Below are 26,663 nucleotides of genomic sequence, written 5' to 3'. Positions count from 1 at the left end.
ATTACACTTCTGCAATCCCACTATGTTGACAAGATTTTGAGTCGCTTTGGATATTCAGACTGCAAAATTTGTCAAACACCATATGATCCTAGTGTGCTTATTCGAAAGTTTAAAGGCACAGCTATAGATCAATTGAGATTCTCTCAAATTATCGGTTCACTTATGTACCTAGCTAGCGCAACGAGGCCTGACATCGCGTTTGCTGTGAGCAAACTTAGCCGGTTTGTTGCAAACCCGGGCGATGTTCATTGGCGTGCTGTTGAAAGAATTATGCGCTACTTGAAAGGTACTGTCAAACACGGGCTTCACTATACGGGATTCCCATCGGTACTTGAAGGGTATAGTGACGCGAATTGGATCTCTGATGCTGATGAGATGAAGGCCACTACTGGGTATATGTTTACTCTTGGGGGTGGTGCTGTTTCCTGGAAGTCTTGCAAGCAAACGATCTTAACAAGATCGACAATGGAAGCAGAATTAACGGCATTAGACACATCTGGTGTCGAAGCAGAATTTCTTCGAGATCTTTTGATGGACTTACCTGTGGTTGAGGAGCCGGTTCCGGCTATCCTTATGAACTGCGATAATCAGACGGTTATTGTTAAAGTGAAGAGTTCAAAGGACAATATGAAGTCCAACAAACATATAAGAATGAGATTGAAGGCTGTCAGACGTTTGAGAAACTCCGGAGTGATAGCGTTGGATTATATTCAAACGGCTAAGAATCTGGCAGATCCCTTTACTAAAGGGCTATCACGTGTTGTGATAGATAGTGCATCGAGGGAGATGGGTATGAGACCCACATGAGTTTCCATGGTAGTAACCCAACCTATATGATCGGAGATCCCGTGAAGTAGGACCTGGGAAAACAAGCCAGTGGTGAACTGAGGAGAGTAACTTTACTAACCCACTCCGTTGGAGATGCAATACTCTCGGATACTGTATGGTAGGATGACTACTATCTTAATGTGTTCTAAAGCTTATATGTAAGCGAGATGCTGTCCTACAGAGCGATCTTTGGAGGAACACACCTATATGAGCTTGACTGTTGGTCACAGTCTATGAGGTTTGGGTGATCTCTAGTAAACTCATGAATAGGCCAGGAGTGTGACTAATATGCTCCACCCGAGGGGTCACCTTCGGCAGTCTAGTACTAGTAAGACTTGTGGTGAAGCTCTTTTACGCCAAGCTGACAATTCAAGGCATAGTCCATTGTTCAGTTGTAAAGGAGTGTAGCTACTTGTTCTAGGTGAAGCTCAACCTTAATAGGTCTTCACTGAAATGCTGGTATATTAAAACAGTGATTGGAACGAGGGAACACGATGTGCCCTTGAGATCTGGTGGGGGATTGTTGAAATTTGGAGGTGGGCCTTAGGCCCACTAGAGAATTTCAGAAAATCTACAAGGGCCCATGTAGGTGGTGGCATGGCAAGGTGGTGGGAGTTTAGTCCCACCCCGCTAGTGGAGGAGAGTTTGGACCCCTTTATAAGGGTCTCTCTTCCACATGCTATTGGAGAGTGAGAAGAGAAGGTGCCCTCGCGCACTCCTCCTCCGCCGCCCGCCTCGCCACGCCACGCCACGCCACGCCTCGCCTCGTCACGACGCGACGCGACGTGCCGCGCCGCGGGAATGAGCCGAGCCGAGCTCATACCTACACGCTTATTTTTGCCGGTCAGGAACGGAGAATACATAACGGACAAGGCACGATTCGAGACGTCGGATCGTAATCGTTACCGACTCGGATCACCTACCCTAGCCGTCACGAAATCAGATCACATCTGCCTCACGCGTTCGTTCCTTGAACTGCTGCTGCCGCCGGCGACTCCGTCCCGTTTACCGCGTACACGGTCGACGGGAGAGCAGGCCTCCGAAACCTCGCTTCTCCGGTTCCTGTACGGGGGAGGGACGATTAGGTTTTTGGGGAGCGATCACGCGACTGCTCGCCTCCGTCCGTCTGCTTCGTCTACGTCCGCGTCGCCCTCGTCATCGCCATGTCTTCACCAAGCGAAGCTGATCGTCTCCGCGAGGAAGCCGAGAAGAAGACGGCAGAGGATACTGCCTCTGCCGCCGCCGCCGCTGCTACGGCCGATTGGAGGGTATGACTCGTTTATCCTCTTGTTCGTATTTATTCTAGCAGTACTACTTGTTTGCATAGATGTATCCACTATATGCGTAGTATGTGCTAGGTTAACTCAAGATCAGTATGTCATTAGTCTAGTCAATGCCATGCTAGTTATTATTTTGTGGATTAATCTACTCGGAAAATTGCCTATTTACTCAACAGGCAGCATCAACCAAATCATCCCTGACACGGATAGGAAACCAGAGCTGCCAGATTCTGGATAGATCGATATCAGCTTGCAAAAGCAAGAAGTTTACTCCTACTAGCAACAACCAAGAAGGCCAACAGGGCGTTGGCAATCATCTAGCGCTCGCACTACCGCTACAGCGCTACCAGCCTACCACTACTTGCAGAGAGACGAGCAGAGACAGCAGCAGCCAGCCACATCTGCGACAGCAAGGCGGCGCGTCCGGCACTCCGGCCTAGGCGGAGGTGAACTTGGTGACGGCCTTGGTGCCCTCGGAGACGGCGTGCTTGGCGAGCTCGCCGGGGAGGACGAGGCGGACGGAGGTCTGGATCTCCCGGGAGGTGACGGTGGGCTTCTTGTTGTAGCGGGCGAGCTTGGCCGACTCCCCGGCCAGCTTCTCGAAGATGTCGTTGATGAAGGAGTTCATGATGGACATGGCCTTGGAGGAGATGCCGACGTCCGGGTGCACCTGCTTCAGCACCTTGAAGATGTAGAGCTTGTACGTCTCCGCGTCCTTCTTGGCCTTGCCGCCCTTCTTCCGGCCCCTCGTCTTGCCCTCGCCCTCCTTGGCCGCCGTCTTGCCCGCCGGCACCCGCTTCTCGGCATTGGGCTTCTTGCGGGCGGGGGTCTTCTCCGCCGCCTTCTCGACCTTGCTCTCGGCGTCGGGCTTCTTGTCTGGGGGCCATGGCTGCTGCTGCTTCGGAGGTGGGAGAAGGGAGTGGGAGGCGTTTCGCTGGGAGGTGGGGAATTGCAGATGTGAATGGAGGCGGGGGCGGAGGAAGTATATAGCGGGGAGGAGGTGCCCGCTGATTGGTGGAGAGGCTGGTGCCTCGGATCGATGACGTGGCCGAAATGGTAGGCAACAGGAAATTCTCCGCGGCTGGCGGGAATTTTGTAATTTCGGCACACAAAAACAGAATTTAGAAACATATTAAACAAAAAAAGACTACTAGTCTTTTTTCGCGTGCATGCAACGCCGTATGTTAAAAAAACAGCTATTACTTCTCTCACAACTATGTTAAACAAAAAAACGATAAATGGTTGGATTTTAAGAATGTCGTCCCAAACGTCTTTTCATGATAACTTTAGCTGACATAAGGTGACAATTTTGTCACAAATCGTTTTTTTGTCAGAATTTTTTCATGTTTGTCACCCTCACGTGAACTAAACTTGTCATGAAAGCCATTCAAGTTGCCATGCTTAAAATCCAAAGTTCGGAATTTATTATTTAAAAAAACACTATGTTGCTTGTGGTCGGATAGGCCACATATGTATATTCGGGTACTTCCCCTCCTTTTCCTTGCCCCTCGGGTTTTGCCTTCTCCCCTCAAGTACCAGCTTGATGTCGCCACATACTGTGTGATGGTGTTTCGCGACGAGCATCGACCTTGCTTGGAACATATTGCATCCGTTGGGGCTAAGGAGATCTTTGAAGGTACCCTCACGCGGCTCGTGCTTAGGCAGTACATGAGCACCTAGGCCCTCACATCCGGTTCCATCCATGCATAGAGCGCATAAATCAAGTATTGCCATCCCCTCGACGACGCCGGGGGGGGGGAGGGGGGGCTCCTATCGTCGTGACCTCCCAATCCGGGAGTGTGGGAGGCCTCCCAACACATATGATGAGTCTAAATTTGCATTAGTTTTCACCTTTAGTTTCTTTGTTGTGGTCGTAGGATTGTCAGAATTTTTGCCTCGTTCACGCACCCTTTTGATCGATTTCACCGTGATCTTAACTAGTGAGGCGATCTAAAAATATTAAAGAGGAGAACACTGATATATGAAAAAAAAACCATGTTATTTGACATGATGGAAACCTATCACAACAAGAAGCAATTGAGTGAAGCAGTTTTCAACCAAAACAAAGCATCCAAGGGAGAAATACGACGTGTGGTACGAGCGCGATTGCTCATACCAAAGCTCGTACGAGGTGGTTTCGTTTCCATGGACCAACTATATTTTACCAGTGCGAATTCGACGAGAATTGGAGTTACAAAGGCACTAGAAAACTAACGCTAGCCTGCGAAAGGGATTTGATAGAAGGGCTCCATCACGACATCATCTCGACCAAGGAGATTTTGGCATCAGCCATCGCCATCACCATCCCCTTTCATCTATTTGTAATGTCACACCCTATGTGAAAATTTATGTGTATTACTTTGCTTGTTCGTCCATGTTTACCATTATCATTATTGTGATGTTTGTCGTCTTTATCTCCAAGTACTATCTCTAGTTCTCGAGGATATGGATGACCCCTAGTATGCTAAGGAGTAGAAATCCGGTTGCATACAAAATCCTCCTAAGCATACTTGAGTTAATATTCTTCATCAATGTTGTGTAGGTGTGTCACTCATAGACTATGTGCCCAACACCAAGAGGCATTCGATGGTTTGTTGACGTATAGTCGACTCTAGTTCAAGTGGGTTATTAGTCATTGTGCAATGGTTGTAGTGATGATGATGGTCGTAAAGTGACAATTCAACGACTTCCCTTAAAAGGGGTGTGACCCCATCCATAGCCCTACGATACCTCATGGATTGTTATGCGGCTTTAGAAAACGAGATAAACACACCTTATGTAGATATGATATTATGCAGTTTCATTGTAAAAATTATGCCAAAGCATTTGAATTAAGTTAGAGATGCGACTTTTGCAGAACTTTGATTAACTATTAATGAAGTGAGGTAATTTGCTAAAATAAACATAGCCATGCATGCCCCCCATTGGCATTCCGGTAAAAGGAAACCTCCCGTGATTTTTCAGATTTATTTTAGTTTTTCCGGCGATGTTCGTTCAGTTAAAGAAGACCTTCATGTCAAATATGACGTTGTCAATTACAATACATTGTGTTGGTTCAATTCCTTGAAGGCACTTATAAAAATAATGTGTGTTGCATTCATAAGGATAAATGTATGTACATATACTTAGCATATGATTTTATACCGTGTTAAGTTTGATCACGGCTGACTTGAATATTGAGAGAACTATAGTCGCACGAAATTATGTGCAACTAAAAATATAGAAATGCACACCTTTCTAGAATTTTAAAAATATGTAACCAATCAACATAATTGGATGGACCTGATAAGAGTCACATACAAGGCATGCATGAATACATGTCAAATCCAAATGTTTTTTCAAGTTTAGTGACACTGGGATGACAACTTTAGTCACCAAATATGATACTCCCCCATAAACTAATATAAAAACATTTAGAACACTGTAATTTAAACATTTTTATATTAGTTTACAGAAGGAGTAACTTCTTCGATTTACCTCCGTAAACTAATATAAAAGCATTTAGAACACTACTTTAGTAATTTAAACACTTTTATATTAGTTTACAGAAGGAGTAACTTCTTCGATTTACCTTTAACAGAAACACTTGTGCCGCTCGAATCTACCATCCTTAAGTGATTGGACTTGGAATTGCCATAAAAAAAACATAAGACCGCAGTGCCACACACCTAACATGGGGCACTTATCATTTGGATTGGATAAAGCCTTGTTGCAGATCTTTGGAACGAAACTGCACATTTTATAATTACCAAATGGTTACCAGATACTAGTTTTTTCAGAAACGAAAGTTTCTCAAGGGTTAAAAATACATGTACACAGGCCATGGAAACGTGCTGACAACCTGCTAAACGCTACAAGCAAACAGCTAACTATCTATCGGGGAGCACGTAAGCACAAAGCGTACATGAGACTCGATAGTCTAACATACAATGGCGTTCAACAATTTCCTCGGGAGGCATTTTAATCTTCCCAACCAAAAGTTCTTGCGCTCATAGGTGCCTAGCCAAAATAAATTAACCCCTTGCCACCAATCATCAAAAGGGCATACAAACATTAATAAAAGAAGAGTAAAAACATTTCTGAATCAGATTTGATAGCTAAAATTGCAAGGAGAACGCAAAAAGAAGTGGGCAAAACACAGCTTCAGGTTCGAACTACATATAACATCATATAATGTGAGATCCACACGTTCGAGATAACATGAAAACTAAAGTTCTTCACACGGAAAGAGCAGTTCAACTCGCTATCCCGGCCTGAATCCATCTTACAAGACTCGAAATGAAAACCTAAGGGACGAGTGAAATCCTCCACACTTGAAAATAACCTGCATTGGACGGGACGTATAACATTAGGAGGGCATCAAACAGAAGGCTGTGAATCAAGATTTGCATAAAGAATTTCAAATCATGATTATGCACAAAATACGAGATTATGACAACAGAATATCATCAAACTAAAATTCTTGAGCATGTATGAGAAATATGCCGGGCAATTTCCACATTCCTATGATCATTCTGTCCCTCTCTCTTATTACGTACTTACAAGTAAAAAATGACTTATCAACAGTGCTTGCAAATGCCTAAGTAACACAGTTGATTTTTATGCAAATTCCAAGCAACTACTCCCTCTGTTCCTAAATACTTGTTGTTGAGGAGAACTAGACTAGTTCTCTCCAACAACAAGTATTGTGGTACGGAGGGAGTAATACTCAGTTGATCAATGTGAAGTCACATGCCCAGCAAGATGCTGTAAGAGCAGGCCCTTCAAAAGAGATGCTGTAAGAGCAGAAATATCAGTACACCATGCCAAAATTTATGCATGGGACCAAATTCAGTATACACAAACAGTGCCCATTTTCCAACTTCACTACAATTAGCTCAAGAGAAGAATGCCAGCACATATAACATATTGCAAGTATGCGATCACGATTACACACTCACCAAACAAAGCGCACATGGATGAATCATGAATAACTGACGATTCGATTTACAAAAGAATGTGCATCAGGCAACGAAACATTCTGGAACTGACGCTTGGATGGTAAATAGACACCAGCAACCAATCGATACTAACCTTTTAGATGCTGCTCGGGTACATGAAGACCCTGACCTTTTTCCCCTGAGCAAAGCAAACACCACAGCACAAGTCAGCACATCAAAGAGCAGCAAGCATGCTACCGAAACAGAGAATCGGGGGAGTTGGACCCAACAACTCACCATGGCCTCGGCGGGCAGGTTGGAGGTGAACTTGGCGCGGACGACGCCGGTGTTGCCGTGGGGGCGGGAGACTTTGCCCCAGATGCAGCGGTAGTGGGTGCCGTTGCTCTTGGTCTTGGCCTTGTAGACGTAGGCCATCCTCTTGCCGCCGTACCAGGCCACGTCCTCCCTGGTGTTCACCCCCTCGATCTGCACCAGCGACGCCGTCTCGTACTGGTTCGACTTGGACCTGCGCGCCGCCAAACCAAACCCACGGATTCAGACACCCCAATGGAAGGAGAAGGAACGAAGCCGCGACGGCGGAGGGAGCTGCTCACCTCTTGTATCCGAGGATGGTGCCGCGGACGTAGAGCCTCACGCGCTGGCCGGTGCGTCCCTTCACCATCTTGCTGCGGCGGCGGCGCCGGGGAGGGGAGGTGGACTGAGGGGGTGAGGGGGGAGAAGGCCGGCGCAACCAGGAAGCGGAGAGAAAACCCTAGCGGGCGGCGCTTGTGGTGGGTTATGTATCCCTCTGTGTGGAAGTGGATGGTGGGGATTTGCTGGTGAGGGTTTGTATGGACGGTCTTGATTTGCTTTTGGCGGAGAATGCGCAGCTGAGGCGGGCGGCCGGTTATCGTAGGTGGGTCGTTTCTGTTTTTGCAGGCCTAAACAGTTTAGCGCATTTGGATGGGGAAGCTCCTATGCAGCGCTGCAGGCCTCCGTTAACGATCCGGCGCCTGGAGTGCTGTTAGCAAGGGCCGGCTTATTAAAGTGGTTCCAAGTTTATTTTTTATTTTTATTTGTAACGAAAATAAAATTATCTAGTCAAAAAAGTTTTGTAGATTAAAAAAAAAGGTTTATCCATTTGGAAAAAGTTCATATCATTAAAAAAGGTTCATCAATTTTGCAAAAAGTTCATCCAATTTAGAAAACTTCATTAAATTTGTAGAAAGTTCATAAAATTCATCAAAAATTCATGTAATTTTTTTAAGTTCATTGAACTGAAAAAGGTTGATAAATTTTAAAGAGTTCATCCATTTTCAAAAAGATGTTCATCAAAATTCAAAATAGTTCATCAATATTAAAACAAGTTCACCAATATCGAAATATATTCGCTGAAATTTAAAAATTCATCATCAATATTTAAATAAATTCATACAAATTTAATAAAAAACTTCAAGCGGTGCCTAGATGGGGCGACCCATTTACAAACGCCACAGGCGTGAGTTAACAAAAATGCACGTTAACTGGCGCCACACCAAGGAAATACCTTTAGATGGGCTGATGGAAGTCCGGGTTCAAGGCGTAAGCGGGGCCAAGAAATGAATACGCTTCCATTCCTGTCTTCTCAGTGCCATGTTTTAATTGACCTGCTTATAGTTCTAGAAAAAATAGCGATTATATGGGGTATATATTTATTGTACAATCGATTTGTACTTGATTGATTTAACAATAATGCGTACACAATCCAAACTTCTTAAGTTATTGTTTTTATTTAATGCATATAGTAGTAGAATTTCTAAAAAAGGAAGGTTTTCAAGAACAAATGAATTAGTGAAATTGGTACTACCATTAAGAAGAAGAAAAATGAGATGAAAAATAAAACATAAAAAATAAGCTTCTCAAGAAAAAATGAACTAGTGACATTGTTATTAGCCTTTTTTAAAAGGAAATAAAAATAATGACAAAAAATGCACACAATTTATAGATAAAATTGCGCTTTTTATAACATACAAACATAAGTATGCAATCGTACAAATTTCGCAAAATATGAAGCTTTGTAAAAGAATCAATTAGTGAATATTGCTCTTGTGCTTCACTTGTATCTTTAAAGTAAAAAATTTGATGAATGAATTGAATAACATTAATCTGAAATTATACACGTTCCACATTGGTTTTTAAAGTAAAATATATGAAAATTTGACAATCACAAAATTGGTCATTCAAGCAATTCATGTAAGAGTAATAAAGGAAGAAAGATTTTACATAAAAATACACTATATTGGACGTCTTTTATGATTGTGTATCCTTATTAATTATTTTCAGAGTTGATCAAATAGTTGATATTATATGAGAAAGACAACATAATGAGTTGTGTTTATGTATATTTGCATAAAAATTGTAGTGTCATAAATCCTCCAACATGTGATGCTTGTTCATAATCTTTGTTAGTCAAAATTTTGATACTAAGTAGAGACACTACTTGTGCATCCAGATATCCTTAAACTGAGTTTTTTTGCCATGAGAGTCCACCATACCTATATGCGGCATTATTATGTCGTTCCAAGTAAATTTGCACGTGTCATCTCTAAAAATTCAAATGAACATTTTGTGTGTGTGTCCGTACAAGCTCATAGGAGCGGGAGAGTAGTCCATATGTTTCATGCTAAGTGAGTTACCTCGCGATGAAATTTTATTCAATCGTCACCTTGAGGGTGGCTGGTAATCAAGATGTCCAATCCCAATTAAATATCAAAATAATATAAATTCCCATGAAAAGTGCTTGATTGAATGGCATCCATGAATTCGGCTAGCCATGGTTGTGATGTGTATGATGAAAGGCAAACAAAATTTCTTTTAAGTTTGGAAAACCGCCTCAAATTTGTTTAACATGGAAGATATTGAATATTCTAACGTGGATATTGACTGGAAAAGCACATCTCGAAATATTATCCTCTGTCTTTTAAACAATGAGTTCTAGCACATCAGTAAATCTCTGCTCTGCGAAGGGTCTATATTTTATTACTTACAGCTTTACTCCAGTGCAAGAGTAAAAATATTCCCTACTATTCCAACCTTAATTATTCTTCACTTGGCAAGCATCATGTGATGGGGAAGGATCCATGCACATATATTCAGCTAAATATATATGATCATGAGTTATTATTGTTGACGTTTATACCTGTGGTAAGAAAGTTGGGAGGTGACTTATTAAACTCCCGTCTTTCTCTATGTTTGATGATAATAGTTTGTTCTAAAAATATTCCTTTGGTGCAAACAATCATAGAAGACTATATGATAATTGAAAGCTCTAGCATAGACTCTTCGTGGAAGTAAGATGAATTGTAATTGCTTGGTGACTAAAAACATAGATTATCGAGTTTCAAGATAGTGCATTGTTTAAACCATAACATGTGACTTGATTGCTATTTTATCATGATGTGTTTTATGAGAAAGAGTTGATGTTTATGATGCTAAGAAAAGTGATATAAATTACATTGATCAAACTTATGTACTATGCTAGCATTCACATTTATTATTTCTTTTATAATTCACCTACTCGAGGACGGGCATGAATTAAGTTTGGAGGTGCTTATACATCTCAAATGTATCTATAATTTATGAAGTAATCATGCCATTTTCATAGCAATTTTATATGATTTTGATGCACTTTTATATTATTTGTATAGGCTAACCTATTAATCTAGTGCCTACTGCCAGTTTCTGTTTTTTTGCCCATTTCTTTATTTTACAGAAATATCATACCAAACAAAGTTGAAATGCGATAAAAAAGTTATGGTGATTTTTATGGACAAGAAGGGACCCATGAAGCTTCGAGGAAGGACCAGAAGGTGCCCAGGGGCGCCACCTAAGCTTGTGGGACCCTCGGGAAACCTCCTAGCGTGATTCCATAGTTGAAGATTCTTATAAATAGATAAAAACAAAAAATAACCTAGATAAGTTTTTCTGTCGTCATAAGCCTCTGTTCGAAAGTGATCTCATCCGGAGCTCTCTTCCAACACCGTGTCAGAGGGGCAAAGCTAACACTAGAGGCCATCTTCATCATCCCCGTTGTCTCCATGACGTGGAGAGAGCAGCTCACCCCCGGGTCTGGGGGAATATACTATTAAATATGTGTTTGATCTCTCTCTCTCTCTCGTTATCAAACGATAACTCATATATGTAGTTAGAAAAACTTTAAATATCTTTGATCAACGAGCTAGTCTACTCAGGCTTACTAGGGACACGATGTTTTTTACATATGCACACACGTATTTAAGTTTTCAGTCAATACAATTTTAACATGGATAATAAACGACTATCATGAATAAGAAAATATGATAATAATCATTTTATTATTGTCTCTCGAGTATATTTCCAACATGCATAACAAGCCGCTAGAGCCCTAGTCATGAGCACTTGTCGCATGCCCGTGCCGACGAAAGGAGCTCGACATGTGTCTGTTGGAAATATGCCCTAGAGGCAATAATAAATTAGTTATTATTATATTTATTTGTTCATGATAATCGTTTATTATCCATGCTATAATTGTATTTATTGGAAACTCAAATACATGAGTGGATACATAGACAAAACACTGTCCCTAGTAAGCCTCTAGTTGACTAGCTCGTTGATCAAGGATGGTCAAGGTTTCCTAACCATAGACAAATGTTGTCACTTGATAACGGGATTAAATCATTAGGAGAATCATGTGATGGACAAGACCCAAACTATGAACATAGCATATTGATCGTGTCGTTTTATTGCTATTGTTTTCTGCGTGTCAAATATTTGTTCCTACGACCATGAGATCATATAACTCACTGGCACCGGAGGAATACCTTGTGTGCATCAAACGTCGCAACGTAACTGGGTGACTATAAAGGTGCTCTACAGGTATCTCCGAAGGTGTCCATTGAGTTAGTATGGATCAATACTGGGATTTGTCACTCCGTGTGACGGAGAGGTATCTCGGGGCCCACTCGGTAATACAACATCACACACAAGCCTTGCAAGCAATGTGACTAAGTGTAAGTCACATGATCTTGTATTACGAAACGAGTAAAGAGACTTGCCCGTAACGAGATTGAAATAGGTATGTGGATACCGACGATCGAATCTCGGGCAAGTAACATACCGAAGGACAAAGGAAATGACATACGGGATTATATGAATCCTTGACACTGAGGTTCAACCGATAAGATCTTCGGAGAATATGTAGGATCCAATATGGGCATCCAGGTCCCGCTATTGGATATTGACCGAGGAGTGATTCGGCGCATGTATACATAGTTCTCGAACCCGCAGGGTATGCACACTTAAGGTTCGATGATGTTTTAGTGTAGTTGAGTTATATGTGTGGTTACCGAATGTTGTTCGCAGTCCCGGATGATATCACGGACGTCACGAGGGTTTCCGAAATGGCCCGAAAAAGAAGATTGATATATAGGATGGTTTCATTTGGTCACCGGAAAGTTTCGGGCAATTACGGCAGTGTACCGGGAGTGACGAATAGGTTCCGGGAGTTCACCGGGAGGCGTCCACCCACCCGGGAGCGGTCCCAAGGCACTAGGGTGGAGCCACAAGTCCTTAATCGGCTGGTGGATTCAACCCAAGGGGCCCATGGCACCACATAAGAAAATACCAAAGAGAAATAAAATAAAAAGGGAAAGAGGGAGGTGGGAAGGAAGAGGAGGACTCCTCCTTTCCAAACCGAATTGGAGGAGGAGTCCTCCTCCTCCCCTTGGACGGCGCACCTTGAGGGCTTGTCCCTCAAGGCTAGCCCTCTGATACGTCTCCGTCGTATCTATAATTTTTGATTGTTTCATGCCAATATTCTACAACTTTCATATACTTTTGGCAACTTTTTATACTATTTTGAGACTAACATATTAATCGAGTGCCCAGTGCCAGTTCCTGTTTGTTGCATGTTTTTTGTTTTGCAGATTATCTATACAAAACTAAGTCCAAATGCAATAGAAAACCTACGGGGATTTTTTTGGAATATTTATAATTTTTGGGAAGAAGAATCAACGCGAACGATGCCCGAGGGGGTCACAAGCCCCCTAGCCGCGGCCTGGGGGTGGGGCCGCGCTTGGCAGTCTTGTGACCAATCCCTAAGGCGGTTGGGGCCATTTTTCGCCGCAAGAAATATAATACCCGGAAGAAAATCGTGTTAAAATTTCAGCCCAATCGGAGTTATGGATCTCCGGAATTTAAGAAACGGTGAAAGGTAGAATCTGGGAGCGCAGAATCAGAAGGACACACAGAGAGAGATCCAATCTCGGAGGGGCTCTCGCCCCTCCGACTCCATGGAGACCATGGACCAGAGGGGAAACCCTTCTCCCATCTAGGAAGGAGGTCAAGGAAGAAGAAGAAGAAGGGGGGCTATCTCCCCCTCTCTCCCGGCAGCGCCGGAACGCCGCCCGGGACATCATCGTGTGACGGCGATCTACACCAACACCTCCGTCATCTTCACCAACACCTCCATCACCTTCCCCATCTATATTCAGTGGTCCACTCTCCCGCAACCCGCTGTACCCTCTACTTGAACATGGTGCTTTATGCTTCATATTATTATCCAATGATGTGTTGCCATCCTATGATGTCTGAGTAGATTTTCGTTGTCCTCTCGGTGATTGATGAATTGATATGATTGGTTTAATTTGCTTGTGCTTATGTTGCTGTCCTTTGGTGCCCATCATATGAGCGCGCGCGTGGATCACACCATAGGGTTAGTAGTATGTTGATAGGACTATGTATTGGAGGGCAAGGGTGACAGAAGCTTCAACCTAGCATAGAAATTGATGCATATGGGATTGAAGGGGGACCAATATATCTTATTGCTATGGTTGGGTTTTACCTTAATGAACGTTAGTAGTTGCGGATGCTTGCTAATAGTTCCAATAATAAGTGCATAGAATTCCAAGTAAGGGATGACATGCTAGCAGTGGCCTCTCCCACGTAAAACTTGCTATCGGTCTAGTAACGTAGTCAATTGCTTAGGGACAATTCCGCAACTCCTATCAGCACTTTTCCACACTCGTTAAAATAACGTAATTGTTTATTTACCTAAACAGCCCCTAACTTTTATTTACGCGTTATTTCCTTTCTTGCAAACCTATCCTATCACTCCTACAAAGTACTTCTAGTTTCATACTTGTTCTAGGTAAAGCGAACGTAAAGTGTGCGTAGAGTTGTATCGGTGGACGATAGAACTTGAGGGAATATTTGTCCTACCTTTAGATCCTCATTGGGTTCGACACTCTTACTTATCGAGAAAGGCTACAATTCATCCCCTATACTTGTGGGTTATCACCTTCCTCCTCCCTCCTATATATAGTGGTGTTTTCGGGATGATTTGAGACAACTTTTGCCACGTGCAACTCAACCCTAGAACACATAGTTCTACCTCTAGATCAAATTTTTACGGAGCTCGGGCGGATCCCTACAGGAGTAGATCATCATCACCACCGAAGCATGGTCATGCTGCCGGAGAACTCATCTACTTCTCCGTCTTGCTTGCTGGATCAAGAAGGCCGAGATCATCGTCGAGCTGTACTTGTGATGAACGCAGAGGTCCCGTCCGTTCGGCGCTAGATCGGAACGGATCGTGGGACGGATCGCGGGACGGTTCGAGGGACGTGAAGACGTTCCACTACATCAACCGCATTACTTAACGCTTCATGCTGTGCGATCTACAAGGGTACGTACATCCAAATCTCCTCTCGTAGATGGACATCACCATGATAGGTCTTCGTGTGCGTAGGAAATTTTTTGTTTCCCATGCAACGATCCCCAACAGTGGCATCATGAGCTAGGTTCATGCGTAGATGTTATCTCGAGTAGAACACAAAAGGTTTTTTGGACGGTGATGTTCGATTTTCTGCCCTCCTTAGTCTTTTCTCGATTCAGCGGTATTGTTGGATTGAAGCGGCCCGGACCGACATAACTCGTACGCTTACGAGAGACTGGTTTCATCGATTGACATGCAACCTCGTTGCATAAAGATGACTGGCAAGTTGATACATCTCAAACGTATCTATAATTTTTGATGGTTTCACGCTGTTATCTTGTCTTCTTTGGTTGTTTTATGTACCTTTTATATCTTTTTTGGGACTAACTTATTAATTCAGTGCCAAGTGCCAGTTCCTATTTTTTCCGTGTTTTTGACTCTTTTCATATCTGATTTTGGAACGGAGTCCAAACGGAAGAAAAAACCCGAAATGATTTTTTCCCGAACAGAAGAAGATCAGGGGACTTGAGGGCCAAGGCAGGAGTGCCACAAGGGGCCCACAAGCCCTCTAGCCGCCACCAGGGGGGCCGGCGGCTACCAGGCTTGTGGCCCCCCTGGAGCTCCCCTGCCCTAGCTCTTTCGCCTATAAATTCCCTAAAATCCCAGAAAAAATCAGGGCATCCACGAAAATACTTTTCCGCCGCCTCAAGCTTCCGTTTCCGCGAGATCTCATCTGGAGACCCTTCCCGGTGCCCTGCCGGAGGGGACTTTGAAGTTGGAGGGCTTCTACATCAACATCATCGCCTCTCCAATGACTCGTGAGTAGTCCCTTTTTCTTTTCTCGTTGCGAGATCGCGCAAAAACTTGGTTTTCTTATTTGCCTAAAAATAGTATGGATTCTTGGGATAAGTGCAAATATGCTTACATATCCAAGTACTTTCCGCCGGCTAAGATCATCTCCTTACGTAACGATATCATGAATTTCAAGCAACTTGATCATGAACACGTTGCACAATCTTGGGAGAGGATGAAGCTTATGATTAGAAATTGTCCCGCTCAAGGCTTGAGTTTGTGGATGATTATACAAATCTTTTACGCTGGCTTGAATTTCTCTTCTCGCAATATCTTGGACTCCGCCTCAGGTGGAATGTTCATGGAAATCACGTTAGGAGACGCTACAAAACTCCTAGACAATATCATGACCAACTACTCTCAGTGGCACACTGAAAGCTCGCCTGCTAGCTAAAAGGTGCACGCTATAGAAGAGACTAACTCGCTTAGTGCTAAGATGGACGAGTTGATGAATTTGGTTGCTAGTAGAAACGCTACCGTAGATCCTAATGACATGCCACTATCCTATTTGATTGAGAGTAGCAACGCTAGTTTGGACGTGAATTTTGTTGGTAGGAACAATTTTGGCAACAACAATGCTTTTAGAGGAAACTATGCTCCTAGGCCTTTTCCTATAACTCCTCTAAAAATTATGGCAATTCCTACGGCAACACTATTGGAAATCACAACAAATTACCCTCTGATCTAGAGAGTAATATGTCACGCCCAAGATGCGACCCTATCCTCAATTTGGCAAGAGGGCCTCGTCAGGGATAGAAGCGCATCTCGTCGTGTCGCAAGAATGGATATCGTTACAAGTACATGTACTGAAAAGAAGAGATATATAGAATTGGCTTACACTCGCCACAAGCTACATCAGAGTCACATCAGTACATTACATAATCATCAAGAGTAAGAGCAGAGTCCGACTACGGACGAAAACAAACGACAAAAGAAGAACGGCGTCCATCCTTGCTATCCCAGGTTGCCGGCCTGGAACCCATCCTAGATCGATGAAGAAGAAGAAGAAGAAGCAACTCCAAATGAACAATCAACGCGCTCACGTCGAGTAACCTTTACCTGTACCTGCAACTGGTGTTGTAGTAAACTGTGAGCCACAGAGGGGCTCAGCAATCTCATTTCCAAAGGTATCAAGACTAGCAAAGCTTAATGGGTGAGGCAAGGTTAAGTGGTGAGGTTGCAGCAGCGGCTAAGCATATGTTTGGTGGCTAAACTGACGAGTACCAGAAATAAGAGGGGGAAGATCTACGCATAGCGGACGTGAGCTACAAATGATCAAATGAATGACCCTGAACACCTACCTACGTCAGTCATAACCCCACCGTGTCCTCGATCGGAGAAGGAACTCACGAAAGAGACAGTCACAGTTACGCACACAATTGGCAAGTTTTAATTAAATTAACTTCAAGTTATCTAGAACCAGCGTTAAACAAAGTATCCACGTTGCCACATAACCGCGGGCACGGCTTTCCGAAAAGATTTAACCCTGCAGGGGTGCTCCAACTAGTCCATCACAAATTACCACAAGCCACATAGAAATCCTCAATCATGAAGCTCGCGATCTCGTCGGATTCCCTAGTGGAAAACCTCAACTCTGAGATTACCCAAAGCATCACCGGAATCCCGATGCACAAGATATCTCGTCAAAGGTAAAACTAATCCAGCAAGGCCGCCCGACGTGTCGACGATCCCGATAGGAGTCGTGTACCTCGTTCTCAGGACACGACGGATGAGCTATGGTTACCACGCCAAACGCCGAGTTGCCCCGGGTAGCGTTAATAAGCTACTCTGTTTTGGACCAACACTCATGAGGAGCACTGGCCCAGGGGTTGATTAAATTATCCTCGGGGTCCGGAAAGTCCCTATGCAATTTTATTAGGTGATTAGGCAAATGTAGTACCAATGTTGGGCCTTGCCAGACCAGCTTTAATCTAAAATGAATTATCAAGGGGGTCCCCATAACAACCCCGATTGTGTTAGGAGCGCTCAGTTACGGAACATAATACCGGTAGCCGAAACTAAGGGGGCAAAGGTGGAACAAAACACCAGGCTAGAAAGGCCGAGCCTTCCACCTTTTACCAAGTATATAGGTGCATTAAATTAAATAACATTTAATATGGTGATATAACAAGGAACCCATGTAATCACATGGAAGCAACTGCACCTGCAACTAGCAACGCTACACAGGGTTAAGCAAGCGATAACATAGCCAATCAGTGGTTTGCTAGGTCGAACAGGTTGAAGGTTAACATGGTATTGTTGAGAGGCTGATATTTAACAGGTGGTAGGCAACGATACATAATCGATAGAAGCGATAAAACTAGCATGGCAATGATAGTAATGATATCTGGGGAAATGATCATCTTGCCTGAGATCCCGCTTGGAAGAAGAATGACTCCGTGAAGCAGACGAACCGACGTAGTCGAACGGGTCCTCACAATCCGACACGCTTGCGGAACTCTATCGAGACGGGGAAACCGGAAACAAGCATCAACACACGATATACACCACACAATGCAAGGCACACATGATGCATGAACAGCTCAATGATGCGAGGCAAGACAATCACAACATCCAAACACTACACATTAAGTGAAGTTCAATATTCACGAGTTGCATATTGACGAAACTCCACGTTAATTATTTAGTTCACTCCTGGTTATCTACACGGCAATGTTAATGTTGTCAAACATGCAAGAGGTGGAGCGGAAATTAAACTACCTATCTAGGCATTTTAAATGAGGTCGAAAATGACATATAGCACCTCCGAAACGACCTCACATGTTAATTTACAATTCTGTCCAGATCTGAATTAACACATTTAATTAGTTGTTAAACAGCAAAACAAATAGGTTCACGTGATTCTACGCGTCAAGGCAAGCAATCTACACATAAAGAACATCTCCAACGGAGCTACGGTTCAAAAGATACAGGCACCGCAAGATATGATGGCATGAATGCAATATGTGTGCAACGACGGCTACGAGCGCTTCAAAACAAACAACCAACAAGATAAAATGAAACTACACAAGATTCTAAGCAAGTTTCATGTACGACAAGATCGATTCGGAGCTACGGTTTAACATCTACGAGGAAATCAAGGAAACACTACAATCTGCCAAAATCAGCCACATAGCATATTCTACGCCCCACAACTACGGCTACACAACTCCGATAAACTCAAGCAAGGCATGGCACGGAAGAGGTCAAGAAGCACTACTACAAACAACTAACATCAACTAGCATGGCAGCAAGGAGCACTAGGAAAAGAAGACACAAAATGGCATTCCACACACTATTTCAGACTTAGTGAAAATTACACCTCATGAAAGTGCAATTTTCGATCTGAAGCAATATTGACAGCAGCAAAAACTATATCTACAGGACTCCAAATGGCATGAAACTTTACAGCATGCTAGAGAAACACAAGGGGTACAACTAACTCCATTGGACCAACCTCAAAAGAGCTACAGATCAAAAGATGCAAGCAAGACAAGACAGCTACAAAATATAACAGATTCCAGACTTAGAAATATTTCAGCACGTCTAAAACAGCACTATTTCTAGCAACTTGAGGGCTATCGAAACACACCTATACATGCATTTCTATTGCAACCAAAAATACCAGGGGCTAGTCTAAACACCCAAGATCAACTCTCTAGTTGACAACTGCGTCAAACAACGCACGGATTAAATCCTACGAATTAAACAAAAGGGCATCACGGTAAAATATCTCGCGAACTAAATTGCTCTAATGCTAAAACTAATTACACAGGAAAAACCATGGGATTTTTCTACCCCGGAAACATATAAAATATGTGGGGTTTGCAACACAAGATAATGCCACACAATAAAGCGGGAGAATAACCTATATACGGGAAAATAAACTAGAGGCAATTCCCTACACGTAAAAATACAATTGACCGCTCTAAAATGCGTGGATTAAAGGTCCCTAAAACATGGGCATTTATCTAAGGCATACGGGCTGTCCGAACACGCGCGAAAAATAAATACCGGACGTTCCCCTATTGGGACAGCACGCTAAACAAAGTATTTGGCACGTTAAACTACGTCAAATTAATATGCAAGTTGTAAAATCGCGTTCTACTCGCAAAACTACCCCAAAACGATATAAAGATCACCTCGATCCGACTAACGTAATAAAAGATATGTCGTTTATAATATACGAATATTTACTGGAATTCATTAATTCCTAAAAAAACATAATAAACCTACTGGGCCGAACAGGTGGGCGCAAGATAGCAAAAGGGTGCACGGGGCGGGGGGCAGAAGTCGGCTCACCTTGGGCCTCCAATTGGGCCGGCCTGGAGCTGCTGGCTTGGGGAAGTCGACTGGGCCGGGGGGCGCCCAAGCCGGCCTGGGGCGAGAGGCCCAGGCGCGCTGGAAGGGGCGGTCGCCCACGTGGGCCGCGGGGAGCGAGGCGGCAGCGAGGCCCAGGGGCGCTGGCGAGCGCTGCGCCTGGGTCGCCGTTCCCTTGACCAGATCGGGAGGCAGGCGGCGGCGCCAGATCTGCTGCGGCGGCCGGCGACAGCACGGCAGGGGGCGGTGGCGCGAGGCACGACAAGCTCTTGGCGCGGCGGTGCACGACTTGCACGGAGGCGAGGGGGTCCTAGCGCGGTCGTGCGAGGCTGGGATCCGGCACGGTCAACGGGGAAGAGAGAGGCCGCGGGCACGGGCTGGCCTCCGTCGACCCGCCGGCGACGCAGTAGGGCGGCGCACTGCGGGACCGCGGCGCCATGGCGAGGCGGGGGAAGAACCGGGCGACGGCTCCGGCGAGCTGCTGTCGGCGGCGGGGCACAGGGAACCCGGAGCGGCGCGGGCAGGGTGAACAGGGGCGACGACGGCTCGGGCCCGGGCGGCGGCGCGCAGATGGGCCCGGCGGGCCCCGGATGGGCTTCGCGGGCCCGGCGGCTGGAGGGAGGAGAGAGGCTGGCTAGGGTTAGGTGTGGAAAACGAGGAGGGATTAGGGGGAGGCTCTCCGAAAATTAGAAGAGGTCTATATATAGGCAAACGGGGGGGGGGGCTCGGTTAACCGGAATTTCGTTCCGGATCCAACCGCGGGGTCGGATTCGGACGATTCCGAACGCGGGAACGGATACGTGGCCGTGTAGGGTGGTTATCCGGAGACGAGAGGGAGAACGGGCGGCGCGGCAACGATTTTTAAAACATCGACAAACGTCCGACGGTAGACCGAATACGGTGCCGCTACGGGCGACCGTTCGGGTACCAGACGGTCTCCGATCGCGACGAAATTCGACAGGCGGCCTAGCCAGATTAAAATAAGACCGCACGTCAAATCTCGACCCGATCAGAGAAAGTTTTACGCATGCTTAAAAAACAGGGTTTCGACGGTGCCGCGGGCGCGTGCGAGTGCAGTCGGGCTCAGAACGGTCAACGACGAGAACCGACAACTAACAACGGATGCAAATTTTGAAAACGGGCGGCAACGGAGACGCCGATGCAATGCAGATGATGCGCATGATGCGATGATGATGCGACAAAATAAACAGACACACGACGAAAACGGAAAGAGAGGGGAACCTTCTGGAACGTCGGCATCGGGCTGTCACAACTCTCCTACACTACAAGAGGATCTCGCCCCGAGATCCAAGAATGAAATGGGGGAGAGGATGAGAAAGCAAGAGGTAAAAATTTAGTCGCTTCTTTGACAAACGAGTGAAACCAACGATCCTTGAAAGTTGCAAAGAGATGAGGACTGATATGAGAAGGAAGCAAGAATTCACGGAAAATTTCGGCAGCACTTCAATAGGAAAATGGGACAAAAAATTCGATAAGAAGAGAGAATTAGACAAAATTCACAACAAACAAGTAAATAGAACAAGGGAACACCATGAACTTGAAAGAACAACAAGATAGACCCAAAAGAGCAACATCACAAAGCCTCCGGAACAAGAGAATATGGACTAACTCATACGGAAGAAGAGAATGAAGAAACGAATGACAACTACCATCACAATAGAATTGAAGAGCCTCCGGATAGGGAATTGACATAGTAGTGGTTAGAAACCCAACAACAAAAAACAAGATAGTAGTGGACTTGTGACAATCATCTCAACAAATATGAGGTGACAAACAACCACTAAAAGAAACAAGGATAGATTGGGAGAAACAAGATATGAACAATTCTTACACCAAGAGGATACATTGAGAACTTGGATTAATGACAAGCACCATGATCGCAACGATCCATAGGAAAAGCTTTAGGGAAATCCAAACCAAGATAGCTCAATGAAGAAATCATGAGTTTGAAATATCTCATGATCAAAGAATTGGTGGGTTTAATTATCTCATTCTTGAGAGGAAAACTCTTCAAGACTCCTACACTAACAAGAAGGCTATAATACCACCTCAAAGGATAAAGAAAGCACAATGCACTGAAAATGGAAGAGAAAGAATACTTGAGGTACTCCAAGAGGAATGTTGAAGAACACTTTGAGGAAAAAAATCACATCCATGAAGAATCACCATGATGAGCCTCCGTATGAAAAGGACGATGCAAAGATAAGAAGGATGAAAGAATAAGATTTAAGCCTTGCCAAGATTTAGATGAAGCAACACGAAGAGACACTTGAGAAAACTTGGAACTCCGGAAAAGAAAGATAAGAACACTAGAGCAAATGAATTGATATCATGAGGCACTCCGGAAGAAGAATTCAGAATACTATGAACAAGAATAAGAATTATGTTATGCTTATCCTTCATCAAGTTAAACTGATGACAATCAACGGATTTAGCATATCACTTATTCTTCTAAAAAGATTGAGGAGAGATATGAGCACAAACTAGAAGAAATCTTGAAAGAGGCACCGGTGAGAATTGAAATGAATGAGCCAACCCTGAATGACTGGAGATACATGAGAAAGAAGAGATCATGAGCCACCTTAGAGAAAACTAGAACAAGGCACCGGATAAACGAGAGACAACGAAGAGACAACAATTGAAAAGATTTGAGGATGAAAGCTGAAAGCTGAGAACGAAGAATCTTCTAAAATGATGGCCTTCAGAGAATCGAGAATGAAACAATTCAGAAATGCACCGGACAGCAAGAAGGGATATTCATGATTGGAACAATTAAGATAATGGCACCAGGCTGAAATGATGAATCTGAAGAGAATGGACCAAGATTGAGAAAAACACTCCTTCGAATTGCAAGCTGAGAATGATGACGAGGAACAACACCCAGAATAGCTGAGACACTCCGGAATAAAGAAGAATGAAAGGTTGAGCCAAATATGAGAATTAATTCAAATAGAACTTGAAGAAGGGATATGACTGATGAAATTCATACTTACGTCATAGTTGAAAAGAATTAAAGATCTCCGGAGATGATTAAAAGAGCCAGGTAAGATCCTGGGAAAGAACCTGTGGGTTATGGGCCCACTCAAAGAAATCACCGTTGAAAATATTACTAGAAAGATTGATATAGCACCGGTAAAAACAAAGCTAGATGAGGTTTAGCAACTCAAAAGAATAAAAAGAATTGAAAACACGAAACTTCTGAGATATCTTCAACACTCCGGATGAAAAGAGAGGAATGAATAACCAAAATAGGCTGAAAGAATCTCCAACATGAAAAAGAATTACAAGGATAATTAGGATATGATGAACATGGATAGCTGAATTAAAATCACCGGTAAGGATGACAAGATTGAACAAATATGACACGAATCTGCTGAGAATCTTCACAATGAAACACCGGTTACGAAAGAAAGAAGAGATAGCGGAAGCATCACTGAAATGAAATGCAATTGGATGAAATCCAATCATTGAAGAAAAAGGGCGGGAGGGCGGGGAAAAACAAAGACAGCTTGGGACGGATGAGATGAACTCCGGAATAAGATGAGAGAATGATCTGCAAAAATTGGAGAGGATAGAATTCACTAGAGGAGAAGCACACCGGTTGAAAAAGAATTGATATGGCGACTCCGGTTGACAAAATTGATAAGACAACTGACTGAGCAAGAGGATTTGCATTCTCATATAAAAATATGAAAACACCTCTTGGAAAGATCTGAAATCACCACTTGACATCGAAGCAACTGAATTACCATATTCCAACAAAACAAAGGGTGCGGCTTGCAATTAGCCAGAACAAACTCATGAGAAAGATTTCCGTTCGATATTTTCGTGGACAGGATCGCACGGGCACGATTTACAGTAGCCATCAAGTGCAAGGCAGTGCACCCGACATATGAAGCGTCCCCGAGTCGTAGCAAGCTACAAGGACTCTTTAAGACACAACGTGTACTGCTGTAAGTCGACCGTGAACAAACGAATCCACTAGATGTCGAACCCCAACCTAACATCATGCATTTGTTGGAAGATTGTCCTATACGCAACTACTTGAATTCCCACCTATGAATTCCCGAAATATCTAGTCATGCAATCTGGTACACGGATACAAGGAGTAATAACACACAACTCCTATACTAAACCATCACTTGTATCACATCCGTCAACACATGACCAGAATCTCGGACCTTCGTCTACAATAGACCCTCGTGATCACAACGATACAAAGTATGGCAGTACTCCCGAACAATCTGCACCAGTACTGGGGACATCGGGGTTATCTCGCCACTACTAGTATTGAAGCAATTACGAACATCCTTCGTTCTGAGATACTAAGAAATCTGAATGATAACGATGTGCTCAAGAATCCCTTGGAGCTCAACTCCCCGGAAGAAGATCAAGTCAGACAGGAGGCACCAAGACAGAACTCCGTCACATCGGCATCATATAGATCTCAAAAATATCCGCATGATCCTAAAAAAAATTTGAGTGAGAAGAGGAGTAGAATAAATTATTACGTCAAGATTCCTCACCAGAGCATAGAGGAGGAGAAAAAAGAATCCTACTCTCCGATATATAACTAGACTCAAAGTTTTTTTTCACTAGACTCGACTCGGCCATGTTCGATCAATCAAGGGGGCTCCTAGGTCGGTCCTTGCTCTGATACCAACTTGTCACGCGCAAGATGCGACCCTATCCTCAATTTGGCACGAGGGCCTCGTCAGGGATAGAAGCGCATCTCATCGTGTCGCAAGAATGGATATTGTTACAAGTACATGTATTGAAAAGAAGAGATATATAGAATTGGCTTACACTCGCCACAAGCTACATCAGAGTCACATCAGTACATTACATAATCATCAAGAGTAAGAGCAGAGTCCGACTACGGACGAAAACAAACGACAAAAGAAGAACGACGTCCATCCTTGCTATCCCAGGCTGCCGGCCTGGAACCCATTCTAGATCGACGAAGAAGAAGAAGAAGAAGAAGCAACTCCAAATGAACAATCAATGCGCTCACGTCGAGTAACCTTTACCTGTACCTGCAACTGGTGTTGTAGTAAACTGTGAGCCACAGAGGGGCTCAGCAATCTCATTTCCAAAGGTATCAAGACTAGCAAAGCTTAATGGGTGAGGCAAGGTTAAGTGGTGAGGTTGCAGCAGCGGCTAAGCATATGTTTGGTGGCTAAACTTACGAGTACCAGCAATAAGAGGGGGAAGATCTACGCATAGCGGACGTGAGCTACAAATGATCAAATCAATGATCCTGAACACCTACCTACGTCAGTCATAACCCCACCGTGTCCTCGATCGGAGAAGGAACTCACGAAAGAGACAATCACGGTTACTCACACAATTGGCAAGTTTTAATTAAATTAACTTCAAGTTATCTAGAACCAGCGTTAAACAAAGTATCCACGTTGCCACATAACCGCGGGCACGGCTTTCCGAAAAGATTTAACCCTGCAGGGGTGCTCCAACTAGTCCATCACAAATTACCACAAGCCGCATAGAAATCCTCAATCACGAAGCTTGCGATCTCGTCGGATTCCCTAGTGGAAAACCTCAACTCTGAGATTACCCAAAGCATCACCGGAATCCCGATGCACAAGATATCTCGTCAAAGGTAAAACTAATCCAGCAAGGCCGCCCGACGTGTCGACGATCCCGATAGGAGTCGCGTACCTCGTTCTCACGACACGGCAGATGAGCTATGGTTACCACGCCAAACGCCGAGTTGCCCCGGGTAGCGTTAATAAGCTGCTCTGTTTTGGACCAACACTCATGAGGAGCACTGGCCCGGGGGTTGATTAAATTATCCTCGAGGTCCGGAAAGTCCCTATGCAATTTTATTAGGTGATTAGGCAAATGTAGTACCAATGTTGGGCCTTGCCAGACCAGCTTTAATCTAAAACGAATTATCAAGGGGGTCCCCATAACAACCCCGATCGTGTTAGGAGCGCTCAGTTACGGAACATAACACCGGTAGCCGAAACTAAGGGGGCAAAAGTGGAACAAAACACCAGGCTAGAAAGGCCGAGCCTTCCACCTTTTACCAAGTATATAGGTGCATTAAATTAAATAACATTTAATATGGTGATATAACAAGGAACCCATGTAATCACATGGAAGCAACTGCACCTGCAACTAGCAACGCTACACAGGGTTAAGCAAGCGATAACATAGCCAATCAGTGGTTTGCTAGGTCGAACAGGTTGAAGGTTAACATGGTATTGTTGAGAGGCTGATATTTAACAGGTGGTAGGCAACGAGACATAATCGATAGAAGCGATAAAACTAGCATGGCAATGATAGTAATGGTATCTAGGGAAATGATCATCTTGCCTGAGATCCCGCTTGGAAGAAGAATGACTCCGTGAAGCAGACGAACCGACGTAGTCGAACGGGTCCTCACAATCCGACACGCTTGCGGAACTCTATCGAGACGGGGAAACCGGAAACAAGCATCAACACACGATATACACCACACGATGCAAGACACACATGATGCACGAACGGCTCAATGATGCGAGGCAAGACAATCACAACATCCAAACACTACACATTAAGTGAAATTCAATATGCACGAGTTGCATATTGACGAAACTCCACGTTAATTATTTAGTTCACTCCTGGTTATCTACACGGCAATGTTAATGTTGTCAAACATGCAAGAGGTGGAGCGGAAATTAAACTACCTATCTAGGCATTTTAAAT

The 26,663-nt window shown here is 44.1% G+C and overlaps 2 protein-coding genes across 2 annotated transcripts; both read right to left on the bottom strand.

The window, feature by feature from the left end:
* Window positions 1-2,365: 2,365 nt before the first annotated feature.
* LOC123405777 (histone H2B.2-like) lies at window positions 2,366-5,716 on the bottom strand. The gene is made up of 2 exons (XM_045099338.1): window positions 5,680-5,716; window positions 2,366-3,131 (listed from the first exon to the last, which is right to left on the bottom strand). Exons 1-2 carry the CDS (start codon window positions 5,714-5,716, stop codon window positions 2,545-2,547), a joined length of 624 nt encoding a protein of 207 aa, XP_044955273.1. The 3' UTR covers window positions 2,366-2,544.
* A 519-nt stretch (window positions 5,717-6,235) lies between these two features.
* Window positions 6,236-7,822, bottom strand: LOC123404003 (60S ribosomal protein L35a-1-like). Its single transcript, XM_045097900.1, has 4 exons — window positions 7,642-7,822; window positions 7,325-7,553; window positions 7,182-7,226; window positions 6,236-6,432 (listed from the first exon to the last, which is right to left on the bottom strand). Exons 1-3 carry the CDS (start codon window positions 7,707-7,709, stop codon window positions 7,185-7,187), a joined length of 339 nt encoding a protein of 112 aa, XP_044953835.1. The 5' UTR covers window positions 7,710-7,822; the 3' UTR covers window positions 6,236-6,432; window positions 7,182-7,184.
* Between the last annotated feature and the right edge of the window lie 18,841 nt (window positions 7,823-26,663).

Source organism: Hordeum vulgare, chromosome 6H (assembly GCF_904849725.1).
Source record: "Hordeum vulgare subsp. vulgare chromosome 6H, MorexV3_pseudomolecules_assembly, whole genome shotgun sequence".
Lineage (NCBI taxonomy): Eukaryota > Viridiplantae > Streptophyta > Magnoliopsida > Poales > Poaceae > Hordeum > Hordeum vulgare.
This window is presented reverse-complemented; position numbering and strand designations above follow the sequence as displayed.